Genomic DNA, 16394 nt, shown 5'->3' on the forward strand with positions numbered 1-16394 from the left:
AGTCTTACCAAAAGGTGTGTGAAAGCAATGGGAATAATGATCCTATTTTGGATATGGTTGCGTTTCAAAAACTTTATACAATCTACGCAATTGACCTGAGTTCTCAAAAGGAAACTATAAAGTCTAATAGAGTGGATACTTCTCTATACATTGAAAGAGGAGAGAATGAAGAAGTTAACGCGTCTTGTTTACTTTTGGAAGAAACAGAATTACAGATTAATACAGATAATGGTGTTATGATTAATATCACATAGGTTTTTTCTCATAAATAAATGGTAGGGGTATATGTTAATCAAATCAATCTTAAAAAATTAACATCTTGTATTCAAAATCAAAAGCCTTGTATTATTAATGTTAATACAATTCAAAGAAAAGGAGCTGTAAGAATTGATGTTTTACTCACACACACACAAGTAAAAACACTAAATGATGCTGGATCACTTAAAATTAAAATGACAAAACCTATGTTAAAGAAATATTCAATACAAGAGGGAGGATTTCTCCCGTTTCTAATTCCTTTATTTGCTGGTTTAAGTGCGGCGGGAGCATTGACTGGTGGTATTTCAGCAGCGGTAAAAACTTCTAACGAAAGGAAGGCACAACTAAAAGCTCAAAAAGAATTGGAAAGACATAACAAGGAGTTGGAGAAACAAATTAGTGGAAGTGGTGTAATTGTAGATTTTGCTCAAAAACGTGAAAGTCTACCTGATAAAGCTAGATTGTTGGTTGGAGATATGCTTTCCTCTATCGCTCAAGCGGGTGTTAAACTAACTAAAAGGGGTAATGGATTGTATCTTTCTCATAAATAAATGAATAAATGGTTTAAATAATTTGGAAAGAATACAACGTCAAATATTGAACTAGCTAAGTATTGTAAAAAACTAAAAATTGATAATGTGGTTATTTGTATGAGAGATGAATTAATACATATAAATAAAAATACAAAGAATATTATTATGAATTTAGACACACAGAATGGTTCTCATTGGGTTTGTATTCATAATAGTCAGGATAAATATTATTTTGATAGTTATGGTATGCCACCACCTGTTGAAGTAATACAATTCTTACAGAATGGTGTTTATCAAACATTTCAAGTTCAATAAATTAATTCTAAATGTTGTGGTCAATTATGTTTATATGTATTATTTCAACTCAACAATAATGAAAATTTTTATGATATCATTTTTAATCTAATATAAATGACTTATGTTGGAAAAGATGGTTCTATCTTTGGAGAATCCTCTCAGGATATTGATTTATCAAATTATTATACAAAGGCACAGGCTGAACGACAAAAATATAGTATAAGTAAAAATATTAATATGAAGAATACTTATAAATTAATCAATTATCTAAACCCTACAGATGCGAATGACTTAATTAGATTCAGTGATTTATCACAATATATATTTTTAAAGAAAACAGCACGTTTTGTTAAACAAGTAAAATTTACAACCACAACACCTGGTTATACTAACCATACACCTTTCCTCATTGAATTTAACTACCTGCTTACAATTGAATTTTATAAAGAAGGACATATAGTTAATATGCGAATTAATAAATGGGGGTATGATATGCCTGATTTAGGGTATAATTGGTATTTTTCAATAAACTTAGAAGACCTACATGATTTGAATCAGTCTCGTAAAGAAGAATATTATCCGCTTGGCGAGGATAAGGATTTATGTGGAAGTACAATTAGTAAACAACAAATACATAATTTTAAGAAAAGAAAAATATATGATAGTATAGCGATGGTTAGCATGACAAAGAAGGAAGGTAATGAGATAAGGATAGAAAGCCGAGGAATACAAACCGATTTGGTAGTGGGAAGATGGGGCGGTATTACCTGTCATAATATTAATCTCACATATATTTCTGATACATAAATGGCAGGAAGAAGACAAGAGAATTATAATTTTTGTATTCAAGGATACCTACAAGAAAAGGGTGCTCGGTATTACATACCTTATGATTTGGAGCATATACATGGGAATTTTGTCATAAAAAACTGGCCTTATACTGATATTGTTAAACCCACAAATAGAGACTTGTTTAAAGTATTAAATAAAAATGAACTTCTCAAAGTTATGAAATATAAAACTCTTTTAGAAATCGTCAACAAATCTTATTGGTATCCTATTATGAGAAAAATAATTAATTATTGATACAAGAATATCTCAAAATCCAGATGAGTATATGTATAATATTCTTTGGGGTTCAAACTCAAGGGTAGCAAGGGATGAGGAAGGAGTTGAAGAAGAGAAGGAGGAAAGAGAGAAAAAGGAGAAGGAGGAAAGGGAGAAAAAGGAGAAGGAGGAAAGGGAGAAAAAGGAGAAGGAGGAAAGGGCGAAAAAGGAGGAGGAAAGGGAGAAAAAGGAGAAGGAGGAAAGGGAGAAAAAGAAGAAGGAGGAAAGGGAGAAAAAGGAGAGGGAGGAAAGGGAGAAAAGAGAGAAGGAAGAGAGGGAGGAAAGGGAGAAAAGAGAGAAGGAGGAGAGGGAGCAAAGAGAGAGGGAGGAAAAATATAAAAAGATGGAAATCAGTGAGATTCGTAAAAGATTGAGTGTATTACAGCAAATAAATCAATCTCAATGCACCGAAGAGGAAAATAAAGAATTAACGACTCTTACTAAGATAATGATTTTAAAAATGGTTGAGATGAGTTCAGCGAGGAGATTTAAATGAGAAAGTGGTGAAGAAGAAGAAGAAGGAAAAGATTATGTGGTTGATGATGTTGGTGTTATTGACTTTAGTTAGTTTTATTTGTAAACTAGACGACCCATGACCCGTTGGGTCAGTCAGTTTGAATAGATATGAGAATAGAACTAAAGCGAACGCTGGACATCATCAGGGAGATTATTTGGGCCAGCAAGCCATAAGGCTCACCTCTCCAGCGTTCTAAATCACTTACCTGTGACACGTGATTTCGGCCCTTATCTCCGATCACGTTTTTTTTTGTTTTTTAATTTTTTTAGAAAAAACACGCGACCCGTGGACTACCACGATTTTGTTGTCAGAGGACACTTCTGATGACGATGTTCTTTGTCGACGATCCTCCATTTACATAAACTCACACGTTCTCTTTCCTCTTCCCTCGACTGAGCGCCACATACAGCTGACCATGCTGGAAGACCGGTTTCTCCAGGTAGACCAGCACATTCTCCATAGTTTGCCCTTGCGCCTTATGGATCGTCATTGCGAAGCAGGATTGTATGGGGAACTGGCAGCGCTGCAAAGGGATATCCTCAGCTTCCGACAGATTTAGTCGGATCCGAGGGAGCATTACAGTTTCGCCTTCAAACGTTGAACTTATGATCCTCGCAACTATCATATTTCGAAGCATGTCCTCAACAATCATGCGCGTCCCGTTGCAAAGTTTCGGAGGGTCCAAGTTCCGCATCAAAATGATAGGGGATCCTTTTTTGAGCTCGAGGTTGTGCGGCGGCAATCCCGAGACTTCAACGGATTGTAGGAATTCCGTTGGGAAGTGCGTCGCATCAGTACCCTCAGTCACACTGTTGAATGCAGCATACTCCTTGCTAGCACCAGGGAACCTTGTGATGCATCTTGAATTGATGTTTCGCATCATATCGTTGAGGGGCACTAATATAGACCTTGCTGAAAAAACCTCCATCGGATTGGCGAATGATGGATATATGGTATCGATGCACTCATCGAGCCCACTCGCTGTCAGCAGTATATCCTCTGGCAAATCTATCTCATCATCCGCATTTTTCTCGATTCTATCCTCGCCGATGTCGAGCAAAAATCTTGAAAACTGCCCACTTCCGTCGGTCAGTCGCATATTAGTTCTCAAGTGAAACATTCCAAAGCTCTGCCATAAGTAGGACTTCTTTATGCACGCATTCTCAACGTCAGCATCACACCCTCTTTTCACCACGGGCAGAAGTTGACGGAAATCACCACAGCATATCGTCAAGATCCCTCCAAAAGGCTCGTCTTTGTCACATACATCACACAACATGCGATCCACAGCCTCGAAACTCTCTCTCCTGATCATAGGACACTCATCCCACACGATGAGTTTTGTACTTCGAAAGAGGTCTGCGATAGTGGAATTTTTATCGATGTTGCATACGCCATCTTCCCTCGGTGTCAGAGGGATTTGGAACCTTGAGTGCGCTGTTCTTCCACCAGGCATGAGGGTAGCAGCTATGCCAGATGAGGCCACCGCAAGGGCAACTTCTCCACTCGCTCTCACTTTAGAGAGAATCAGGTTAATAAGAAACGTCTTCCCTGTGCCTCCAGGCGCGTCAATGAAAATCATTGATGACTGATTCGTGCGGAAGCAACCGCACGCAAAGTCATAGACAACTCTCTGCTCATCATTGAGCAGAAACTGCCTTTCGTCTACGATTCGCTGTTGTTCCTCCGTGTCGTATTGGAGTTCTCTCAGTAGGTGAATGTTGGCAATCCCTTCATGACGAAGAACAGTCGTTGGAGTCGGCAAGTGAAAATGTGCAACAGTTCTGTTCAACAATTGCAGTTTCTGCTGCAAATACGATAGAGCCAAGTCATGATGGCGCTCGTTGATGGCAATATTGGGATCATTTGCAGATCGTCGATGAGCTAGAAGATAATCTTCAGCCATAGCGTCCTTGAAACGTTCCCATAGATCCAATGGATTGTCGACTTCACTTTGTGTGAGGAGCACAACGAACAAATCCCTCATGGGTCTGGGAAGGCGTGTCCTCTCAGCATCCTCCAGAGTCTCGCGCCAGACAGCGTCTCCTTGCAGCAAACCCATTTCTCTGCAAGCGTCTTTGAATGTGGGTAGAATGACATTATCACACATTCTCAGGACTTCGAACGAAGTCGGCCCTCTCACGTGGTGGAGGAGTAGTCGGAAATAGTACAGGTCACCAGTACGCGGCGAAACAGTGTAAACTCGTCCCAATATGTCATCCTCAAACATTCCAGGGTTGCCCTCCACTGGTCTGCCCTGTTTTCTTCGTTGCCATCTCTTCTTGGTCCATGTATAGAATCTCGGAACATCCACGTACAACAGTGTCTTAGCGAAATGGTCACGTCTGCAAAGATCCATAAACTCTGTCAACGTGGTTTTGGCCATATTGGGATTATTTCTTTGTTCACGAACGTTCCCAGCAAAAAATACCTGTTGTTCATTTGGCAGATGTACTCCTAAACGGATAACGGCCGGCTTCCTGTCATGGACTGAGAATCCAAGAATGGAGGCAACAGCCTCTGAAGGTCCAATGTATCTACCCGTCAAGTACTCCGTTATCTCGTCGTTTGTGCACAGTGCATACGTAGCTTGATCGCTACCTTTCATGGCATACTTAATAACATACTTGATCGACTTTATAGAGCAGCATATTTCAACGTTGATGTGGCAATCAAACGTTTTCAGGAGATAGAGATTATGGGGAACAACCCACTGATTTGTAACAGGTCGTCGTTGCCTCCCTTCTTGGTGCCCTTCAAATCCTCCCATTTCTGGGGATCTTCTTCTATATATGGGGTACGAATCGTCTCCGCACCGTGTGTACGGAGCATATGACCGCGGGTATCTGTGTCTGCATGCTCCATTCTTCCAGCATCCAGTTGCTGTGGAACAATATGGACCATGGATCATGTGCTTCAACACCAGTCTGTGTCCCTCTGGATCTTCATCGGGATCTGGTATTTCAGCTTGTACAAATCGATCATAGTCTTGTGGTCTCGGCTTTGAAGCTTCATCGAGCCACAGCAAACAGTGTATGTGAGGGAGACCTCGCTTTTGGTACTCCACACACACAACGTGAGCGATACAGTTCCCGAAGAAGCCTTCTGATCCAGTGAGGTATTTAATGAACACTGTTTTCTTCAACTCGAACACTCTCGCAATGAGATCCGGTCTGTCGTTCTCACTTTGGTGAGGAAACAGGTTATTGGAGATTTCAGGCCACTTTGGATTACACGTCATAGTGATGAAGTAGGTCGCGTTACCATATTTTCTTACGTACATCATGGCATCTTGACATCGCTCCATCATATACCTCGGCCCCCCTACAAATGTCGATGACAGTAGTACGCGGCGTCCGATGTTGGACAAATCGTCATTGTCATTGAGAGCATCAGTGAAGCCACTGTATGTAGCAGACCTCAGCGATGCCTGGTTCAGTCTTATAAATGCCAATCTTGTGCCTTCCATTTTGGCTGCCATATCAACAAGATACTGCTGGAACAGACGCCCCCCTCTGAGGAGGTAGTTGAACTCATCCTCGTGGTTCATTATTCGGTAGGAGTAGTATTTCATGGCAGTCAATCTCCTGCCATTGGTCATGTTCATTTCGGGCTGCCATCCGTCATCTCCGAATGGGAAGAAGAGAACATACTGGAGTGCGTCGTAAGAACGGTGCAACTCAGAAATACTTTGCAGCGCTCCTCCTCTTGCTTTCAATACAATGTGACGCGCTGTAGCTTGAGGATCGACAGTATTCTTCACAACGACACCCACTTCATCAGCGATTTGACCATTGAACCTCCTCTCATGTTCACCAGCTGGTCTCCTGTTGGGATCAATAAGAACGAACGCCTCTGGCAAATTGCCTATTTCCTCGCGTGCCATGCGGAATGAGTGAACGTAAGGATTCACTTGTCTCAGCACGGTCTCTAATGCTCCAACTATATCACGGTGAATACCAGCATTGGTGAGTATCCGCATCCTCAACTGTACGCTGTCATGTGGATCTAAGAAATAAATTTGGAGGAATTTCGGTTGTTCATCCGCATTTGGCAAGAAGGAACCGATACGATGATGTATTTGACCCTGAATTATGACCGATGGGCTCCATGCACCGTGCCGAGGAGAAACTTGGCTTCCTCCAAATGATGTCATTTGAAATAGACAGTTGTATTGTCTGATGTTCCTGCGGAATTCGTTCGCTGTGGGTCCATCGCCGGCAAACAGATTGTGTAATTGATGGGGTAAAGGTCCCAGATTTCCCAAGGACACCTTTCCATTCGTGCAGCAAAAATGAGCTGTTTCACCTTGGAAAAGAAGCGCTCTACAATGTGGACAAATCTTGTCCATCGCACCGACGTCAGCAGAAGTGAAATTTCTTGCATTCTGCGCGTTTCTCTGCCTTGTCTCAAGAACTTCCCTTATCCTATCTCTTTCTCGCTGCTCCTGAAGACGCTGTGCCGTCTCCTCTGCAGATTCCACATCTCTCCTCATACGATCTCTTTCTTGCTGCTCTTGATGGTGCTGTGACGTCTCCTCTGCAGATTCCGCATCCCTTCGCAAGCTGACTCTCTCTCGTTCCTCCTGAAGACGCTGCGCTCTCACCTCCTCCGTCTCAGCACTCCTTCTCATCCTTGCCCTTTGTCTTTGCAGCTGAAGGCGCTGTGACCTTTGCTCAGGCGTTTCAGCATGTCGTCTCTTCCTTTGGCTTTCTTGTTGCTGCTGAAGACGTCGTGATCTCCCATCGTCTGTTTCAGCACCCCTCGGAGATACTGCTTCCGCACGAGAACTTGAAGGAATGTTGCTATTCGCGTCCATAGACGTGAGGTGTGATTCGTTCTCCGCGTCCGTAGCGCCGTCGGAGGGTTGATACGACATTCTTCCTGCAAATAGTATTGTGTTTGTGCTATCGTTTTGCCGATCATCAAATGACAAATAAATTACATTGTGAAAATTAAAGATTTCAAATAAACCTATTTAAAGTGTATGCGCATATAAATAATAAAAAAAATCGAAGAAATATCTCTCGGTAATTTCCTGAAACATATTTTACTTCCGGGTAATAATGTTGAATGAAATAACGAAGATATATACTGTATGCCTGTTATTTTAGGCGGTGTATTTTCGTATATCAACGTGGCGCGATTTTTAAAATATATCTCTGCAATTTCCCGTGTGTGCGTGAATGTTCTCAATTATTTCTTTTACCGAGTCTAAAACCATCGATAAAAATGAAATCAGATGGAAGCGGTAATAATAAAAAAAAATCGAAGAAATATCTCTCGGTAATTTCCTGAAACATATTTTTGCCGATCATCAAATGACAAATAAATTACATTGTGAAAATTAAAGATTTCAAATAAACCTATTTAAAGTGTATGCGCATATAAATAATTTAAAAAATCGAAGAAATATCTCTCGGTAATTTCCTGAAACATATTTTACTTCCGGGTAATAATGTTGAATGAAATAACGAAGATATATACTGTATGCCTGTTATTTTAGGCGGTGTATTTTCGTATACCAACGTGGCGCGATTTTCTTCCCGTTTTTTTTCAACCGAGTCTAAAACTATGTTAGCGACTGTGAAAAATGAAATGATATATCGAATTTGATTTGAAATAAAGCTGGGAGAGAGAGCAAGACACCACGGGCCTACAAAACAGGCCTCAAAGCTATGCGAGTTAATAAAATGGTGGATATTACTACTCTCTCAAAGGGGTAAGCCACGCCCCCGGACTGATCGAATGTTACACACAAACACGCAAGATTTCAATTTTATAATTATATAGATAAATGGAGGAGAGAGTGAAGGCATTCCTTAGGATTCTTTATGTTTTAAAAATAAAGATTGAAATGTATATGTTAAAAACCAAAAAGGCTTTGATACTCTGTTGGAATTTTTCTGATAAATAAATATGAGTTATTGTCTCAAATGTAAAAAGAAAACTAAATCTAAAAATATCTCTTATGTTAAAGCTAAAAATAATAGAGTTTATCAGAAAGGAATATGTCAAGTGTGTGGCTCAAAAAAGTGCCAATTCATCTCTCCTAAAAGTGGAGGAGACATACAAAAGTTTCTGTCAGGAAGTAAATTTACAACAACTGGAATTCCAGGGGAATTACACCTTCCAGGGTATTCTTTCTGTGGTCCAGGAACAAACTTGGATAAAAGATTAGATGAGGCTGACAATCCTAAACCTTGGTCTCAACCTATAAATAGGGTTGATGAAGTGTGTATGAAGCATGATATTGCTTATGGGAATACCACTATATTGGATGAAAAACATGAAGCAGACAGAGAAATGTTGTATAATTTGTCTTTGATACGAAATCCTACATTGAGAGAGAAAGTTGATAGGTTTATTGTGAAAAAAATGATAAGTGCTAAATTGAAACTTGGTCTTGGTTATTCACCCTCAAAAAACTATTAGGCTCTAATGATGTTATCAAGAGTGAGGAGCTTTTGGCTAATGAATTACATAAACCTATAATCACAAAGTTTAAAAGAAGGAAAGTTTATTCTAAATACACCGACCACATATGGTCCGCTGATTTAATCGAACTAAATAATGATAAGGGATACAGGTATGCTTTAACCGTTATTGATTTGAGGAGTAGATTTGCCTGGGTTGTTCCTCTGAAAAACAAAAGGGGTAATACTCTTATGTTAGCTTTCAGTGGAATATTTAGTAAAAGTAAAAGAAAACCAAAGAGGTTATGGACTGACGAGGGAACAGAGTTCTATAACAAAATATTTATGAAATTTCTAAAGGGGGAGGTTATTAAATTATACAGCACCTTTAATGAAGGAAAGGCAGTTGTTATTGAGCGTTTTAATCGCACTTTGAAAGAGAAACTATATAAAAAATTCACACAACTCGGTTCTCAACAATGGGTCTATTTAATCCAGAATATTGTAGATAATTACAATAATACAGTTCATTCATCAACAAAATCAAAACCATCAGAAACATTTACAAAATTAGAATATGAAAAGGAGATTAATTTGAGAAAGCCCAAGTTCAAAGTTGGTGATATTGTAAGAATATACAGATGGAAAAGCCATTTTGAGAAAGGTTATACAAAGAGGTGGACTAATGAATTATTTAAAATTGTTGATGTAATGGATACAGTCCCTTGGACTTACAAATTATATGATATGAATGGGGAAGAAATCTTGGGTTCATTTTACTCACAAGAATTACAAAAAACAAAACTGATAAGCCATTAAACAACAACCATCCATATATTAGTGATAAGATAATGGGGTTAGGGATTTTAAGGGCTACCGCCGCCTTTTTTATAAATAAATAAATGATAGAACCAAGTATTAACCAGACTAAAGGGTGGAGGTGTAATCAACCTTGGTATATAAATGGAAAACATAATGAGTGTGAGAAATACCAGATCCGAGAGGTTGAGAGGATCACTGGTCAGAAGGTCCTCAAGACTGATAAACGTATTCATTTGTTAAGTGGGGTAATGGAGGGCGGGAAGAAAAATATATTAGAGTGGAGTGAGAACTTTGATGGTTATCAACCGGATAATAAATATTATAATTTTAAAATGGTATGTGGATCGGGAGGAGGACAGACCAGGTCCCTTCGTGAAACATATCATTTTATAAACGCACAGAGAAAGGTGCTTAATGTAAAGTTTATCAATATCCTAGATGGGGATGAGTTCCATAAGAGAATGGAGTTGTTAAAAAAATTAGAAAATGAGCAAATATTCATAGGATCAATGAGGAATTTTGAATGTCGCGTGGTCCTTGGAGGTTAAGTAAGGACTCCCCCATTCACTTACATGTAAAAGGAGAAAGGGGTGTCGCGGTAATAAGGGGAAAAATGGGCAGTTTGGGAAAAAGTCCCATCTAAATACATGGGTGTCCTGGAAGCCCCATTATCTCCCTACTAACAACAACACAACAACATGCATTTTAAGGCCATTTTCCCTGCTAGAGCGGGGGTTAGCCTTGCGGTCCCCATGACAATCTTCTCCATCTTGCCCTATTTTCTGCATCTCTCCTTGTTAACCCCCTTGCCCGCATTTCTTCTTCCACCATCTTTGGCCAAGTCTTTCTCGGTCTTCCCCGTCCTCTACTTCCTTCTACATTCATTTCGATCACTCTTCTCAACCAGTCACTTTCATCCTTCCTCAACACATGACCAAACCATCTCAACCTGTTCCTCTTCACAGCATCCATCACAGGCTCTATTCCCATCATTTTTCGCAATTCATCATTTGTCTTCCTCTCTCTCAACGATACTCCGCACATCCATCGAACCATTCACATTTCCACCCTTTCCAACCTTCGTTGCTGTTCTACGTTCATTACCCATGTCTCGCTCCCATAAATCATAACACTTCTCACACATGCAGCATACACCTTTCCCTTCAGCTTCAACGACACTCCCCTCCTCATCAGCACACCACTCAGTTCCCGAAACTTCTTCCATGCACATCTCACTCTAGCAACCGTTGCCGAGTATGGTACATCAACATCAATTAAGAATGTGAGTATGTCAAAAATGTACATGCTATTAGAAACGTGTTTTTATTTGTAGTGTATGTATTATTAGAATGTGTGTACGTTTATAGGTACAATTGGAATGTGAGTACGTCTATAACATACACATGATTGGAATGTTAATCGATACAATAAACCAGAAAAGGTGTGTTTGTGTGCTCTATGAACATAAATCTATGTCGTCAATACACCACACAAACACAGCAGCAAGCAAACACCACACAAACATGTCCTGGCAAGGGTCTGCAATCTCTGATTGCTCTTTCTTGTTTGTACGAGCGTGGCTCAACTCGCAACGCTCACTCACCACACGTCGCTACAGAGGCACAGGCTTGTTTTAACTGAGGATAATGACATGACTGTACGTGAATTGCTGTGTTGTCATGATTTACACCAATCATAATACAACCATTTCTTTTGTACACATTCATTTGTAATATTGGTGATATTATTTATTTGTACTCTTAAAAATGTCCAAGTGGTGTAAAGCTCTAAATGGTCAAGGGTCCAAGCTGGTCTAATGGGTCTAAAGTGTATTACGGGACTTTGGGGTCTTAAGGGTCCTCGTGGTCTTTGTGACTTGTTTGGTTATTTTTGGTCCTCGAGGTATTTTGGGTCTATGGGGGCTATTGGGTCTTTGGGCTCTTTTAGGTCTTCGGGGTCTTTTGAGTCTGAGTATTTTGGGTTTTTAGGGGTCTTAAAGGTCATGGGGGACTTAAATTTGGTGGCATCGGGATAGAACCAAGTAATGCTCTAGAAAAGTTAATATAAAGGGGCGCCAATTTGATTAATCCAGCTACATGAAGAAGTAAATGTATTTTATTTGCAGATGTAGGGTGCCCCTTTATATGAACTTTTATAGAGCATTACTTGGTTCCTCCTAAGAACACAAGGGTAGTACAGCATGCACACGAGATTTTTTTGAATGTGCCTTATTTTGTATTGTTTGGTATTTTCTCCAAGCTATGGAATGTCCCTTCTTTTCTATACTTTGCCACATGGCCCATACCCTTATATAAAGGGGCCTTTTCTATGCCCCTGGCATTTTACCCAATAATATTTATGTACTGCATGCACACCTCTCGGCTATCCTGCCAATCATTACAATATCCTACATGAGGTCCAGATGGGTCAAAATCTCATCTGTGAGCACACTGCAGGGTTCAAAATTAGACGTTCAGCAAAACACAAATGTAAGCAAATTGTTCTCATTTCAAAATTTTAATTTTGAAAATACACCACACAATTTTATTTATTAAATAATGCTCAAAATGAATGCAAATTTAACGACACATTACTATACCTACTTGGCTTGTCGCACACCTCACGATATGGGATTCGAATGAGCACAGGTGAACAATGTAGCGTATCAACTATAGAACTAAAGTAGTTTGTCTCTCACACACACAGGTGGGAAACTTCCATGTTACAAGAACGAACAGCTTCAAAAAAACAAACCTCAAAAATATTCCGTGAAACTCAAATTCATGAGTATCCTTGTTTGTAGATCTACACGCCGCGATGTCAATATCACTTCCGAGTGAGTCATTTGGAGTGCAATTACTAACCTCGATTTGAAGCATACGATAAAACAAACCGCCATCCTCGTGAAGCACGTGACCAGGGTGACGCATTGTGGAGCATGAGGTCTTTCAAAGGAGATGATAATTCTGTTGTCCAATCTATTTCCTTCAAGCTCAGTAAATGTGAGCAGGGGATGGGGATGCAAGAAACATGTGCCATTTTGTTCTGAAAAATGTACGTCCACGGGTGAAGTTACTGCATAATTATACAATCATTCAATTTTGGTCTTTTTACCAACAAGAGAGTGAAAACCCAGGGAAATTGGGCAACTAGGAATGAATAACTTATATTAGGTGTTCGCAATGTAGCCTGAAATAAAAAACAAAGTATTTGAAGACCTTAACATGACAAAAGACCACAAAAAGGCCATGTTTGTTTTGCATTGATAATGCCGATTATGGCATTATATATAATGCATATAAGGACACATGGGTTCGAATCGTCACATTATCTTCAGTAAAAGTATCAAAAAAAAAAAGAAGTCATTTGTACTTTGGTTAAGCATGAGATAACCCATAGTTGGCGTGGAGGGATGGGGATAGGAGGAAGGTGCACCAGATGCCAATCAAAAATCAATCCAGCATTTCATGGTACCTGGAAGCAAAGACCCATCCATCCAACATTTAACATGGTGTTTGGTGCAAAGGTATGGTCTTCAAGTCATTAAACATTTCAAAGCAGGTTTCATAGCAAGCTAAAACCATTCACCATGTTTACCCTGTCTTCAAATCCTCTCACCAAGTGTTTATATATATATATATATATATATATATATATATATATATATATATATATATATATATATATATATATATATATATATATATATATATATATATCCCCCTAACTTGACAAGGAAGCAAGGCGCAGATCGAGTTTTACCCCAGCGATTGCTGCACGACCTGTTAGCAACAAGTGTCGCCTGCTGCCACGCAAACACATTGTCTCTGCCCTGCTCATCACCAGTTAGGAGGTTTGCAGTCAGGAATATTAAATTGAGCCAAAGAAGCACACTGACCCTATGATAGTGTCATGTCATAGGGTCAGTGTGCTTCTTTGGCGTAAATATATATATATATATATATATATATATATAACTTGTTAAATATGGCTTTGGAAAAGTTCAATACAATGCCGAAGCCCTATCTAGAATTTACCGATGTCAGCTGCCACCACCATGCTGTCTTTGGTGCCAACAAAGATCAGCACATTTCAATGTTGCTGTGTACCAGGCAGAGCAAACTTACAGTGGAGTCCCAATATGAGGAACACTCATTATGGGCAGTATTATTTTAACAAACATCTTTGGTGGACAATCCCGTTTAATGGACTGATTGACTCAATACACCATACAGTGAAAAAAAGTAAGGTGTTTTTTGCAATAAAAATAATCAAAATCCAGAAACCCAGAGTGGAAAAATTAACTAAACCGATATTATGTCTAGTTGGTGAAGCGCTATTATTGCAGGTGGAGCTGTACAAGGTTAAATGTGGGGGGGGGGGGGGGGGGGGATGCCAAGGCCGTATGTTTAGAAATCGGCCTTTATTTATATTTTTCAATGTTTTTTGACAGTAGAGTTGGCCTTTTGGGGGTGGGTGAGTCACAGTCCAAAAAAATTCCAACTACCAGCCCACCAATCAATGGAATCATGGAATGCCATATTCTTGCTATAACTAGACTATTGTATTAAAAAAAGGTTCGAGTGAAGATGAGTGCATAACCTGCCTGAAGACTTTCCCTTGCTTTATCATATTGTGCACAGCGTACGATTCCTTATCAACAACAATTTCCACAACACCAGAGTTGAAAGCACGGAGTGTAGAAAGAGAAATGAAACCACCAAGTTGTGTTGCTGGGAATTGAAAAGCTGTTGGAGCCGGAATTCTGGAGTGAGCCAACTTTTTGGAACCCCGTGTCAAACAATCCAGAACTGCAGGAATTCTGGGATATCGAGTGCCAAGGTCAATAGGTGCTGGAGTGGTAGCCATTGCGGTTTTACTAATCCAACAACAAACGCTACGGATCTTTGGTTTCAAAGTTCTGGAATGGTCTGGATGTTCAGTGCAAACTGGAGAGAACGGATACGGCCTGAGGGATGCATGGAAGCATCACCACACCGTGCACTTCTCAGCTGGGTTCATGGGTGACCCCAAGGGACATCCGAAATGACGAGCGAAATCCGGGGAGTTTGCAATGGAGCCCAGGACGCGGAAACGTGGTGGGCTGTGCACGTCGGCCAACAATCCCTCATGCTCGCTCTCGGGCGTACGCACTGCGCACCAGATCTGCAAAATAAAACAATCAAGAGGACAACCAAAGACCGACACCATTTAATCCCGAAGAATGGCAGTCGCAATTTGTGCTCAAACCACTGAGGTTTGTGGTTGGTTTATGTTTACGAAAACCTGATCATGGTCAAATATTTTTTTTTTTTTTTTACACTAGAATGAAGAAGAGGAACCATTCCTTTCACGGGCATCAAAGGAATTGGGAAATTGTATTAAATATCATGCTTTGTTCGATTGTGTGTGTTGGACTTCTATATCCTCTTGAACCACTGGACGGAACGAGTTGAAAACCGGTGGTTGTACTTGTGGTGAGCACGGGACAAGGGGCGGGGTTTTAGACTTGGAGGGTAAAACAATTCATGGTCCAGGGGGTTCAGGGTGGGGGAGGAGCCCAATTCTCTCGATGTAAATATGTATCGTATAGTGCCACCTGGTGGAAGAGCGGCATCTAAGTCATAATAAAATACGCCATAGACATCATAAAAGTGAGGGGATGAATTGTCCATAAATACGGATTCCTTGCTAGTTCACTTCAATTTGAATGGTCTCCGGAATTTATCAATTTGAATTAGCCGAGCCGAGTGTATTTTGATGCTTTGACTTCAAAACCTGTGGAATGACTGACTGTATGATGCCATTTGTTGAGTTTGGTAAATAAATTGTTTTTGGGGCTTCAATGCTCACCTGTGCAAAACTAAGGAAGAAAAGTTGGCGGTTGGTGAATTCCAGTCCAGGCAAAGTCTGTTCCTCCCCGTTCTTCTTCACCCATTCCTCATACGCCTGAAATGAAGCATTCCGAGAGCTGCATCATGCATGGCTCCAATAAAATGAGTTTAAAGATTTTATTTTTCCTTATGTTGGTTTTGATATGATATCTAAAACACGATCAAGAATTCCGTGCTTTATAAAGCTTCCTCCTCAAATTACTATATCATGCACAATGCTCTATGCAAAGTGGTTCTGCCGAGGCAGATTCTTGGATCGGGTTGCACTTCTGGGTGGGGTGCCACTCCGATGCAGGAAGTCGGGGAAGGAATTTGGGATTTGGACAGGGTGCCGGCGACAGCTCACCTACTCTTTGCGAAGAACACCGTGAGATCGTCAATGTCCACAAACGAATGCCAGGAGATGGGATACACAGCTTAGCATCCGTCAGAGTGACGGCACACGCATTGATACCTGGGCCCTGCCCATGAAACAGTTCATAGCTGGAATGACATCTGAACCCAGGCTAGAAATCTCAGAGGCAGGTGTGCATACCTCTAGGTCTAGGCC

General features: G+C 40.2%; 1 protein-coding gene across 1 annotated transcript in view; it reads right to left on the bottom strand.

Moving 5' to 3' along the window:
* Nucleotides 1–14134: 14134 nt before the first annotated feature.
* LOC137424530 (endothelin-converting enzyme 1) overlaps nt 14135–16394 on the bottom strand; it is an 88092-nt gene continuing 85832 nt past the window's right edge. The window contains exons 17-18 of the mRNA XM_068112069.2: nt 15804–15899; nt 14135–15116 (exon numbers count right to left, since the gene is read on the bottom strand). Of these exons, the coding sequence (XP_067968170.2) occupies nt 14940–15116; nt 15804–15899 (273 nt within the window). The 3' untranslated portion in view covers nt 14135–14939. The remainder of the gene's footprint in view (nt 15117–15803; nt 15900–16394) is intronic.

This window comes from Myxine glutinosa, chromosome 4 (assembly GCF_964187855.1).
Source record: "Myxine glutinosa chromosome 4, kmMyxGlut1.1, whole genome shotgun sequence".
NCBI classification, from domain to species: Eukaryota; Metazoa; Chordata; class Myxini; order Myxiniformes; family Myxinidae; genus Myxine; species Myxine glutinosa.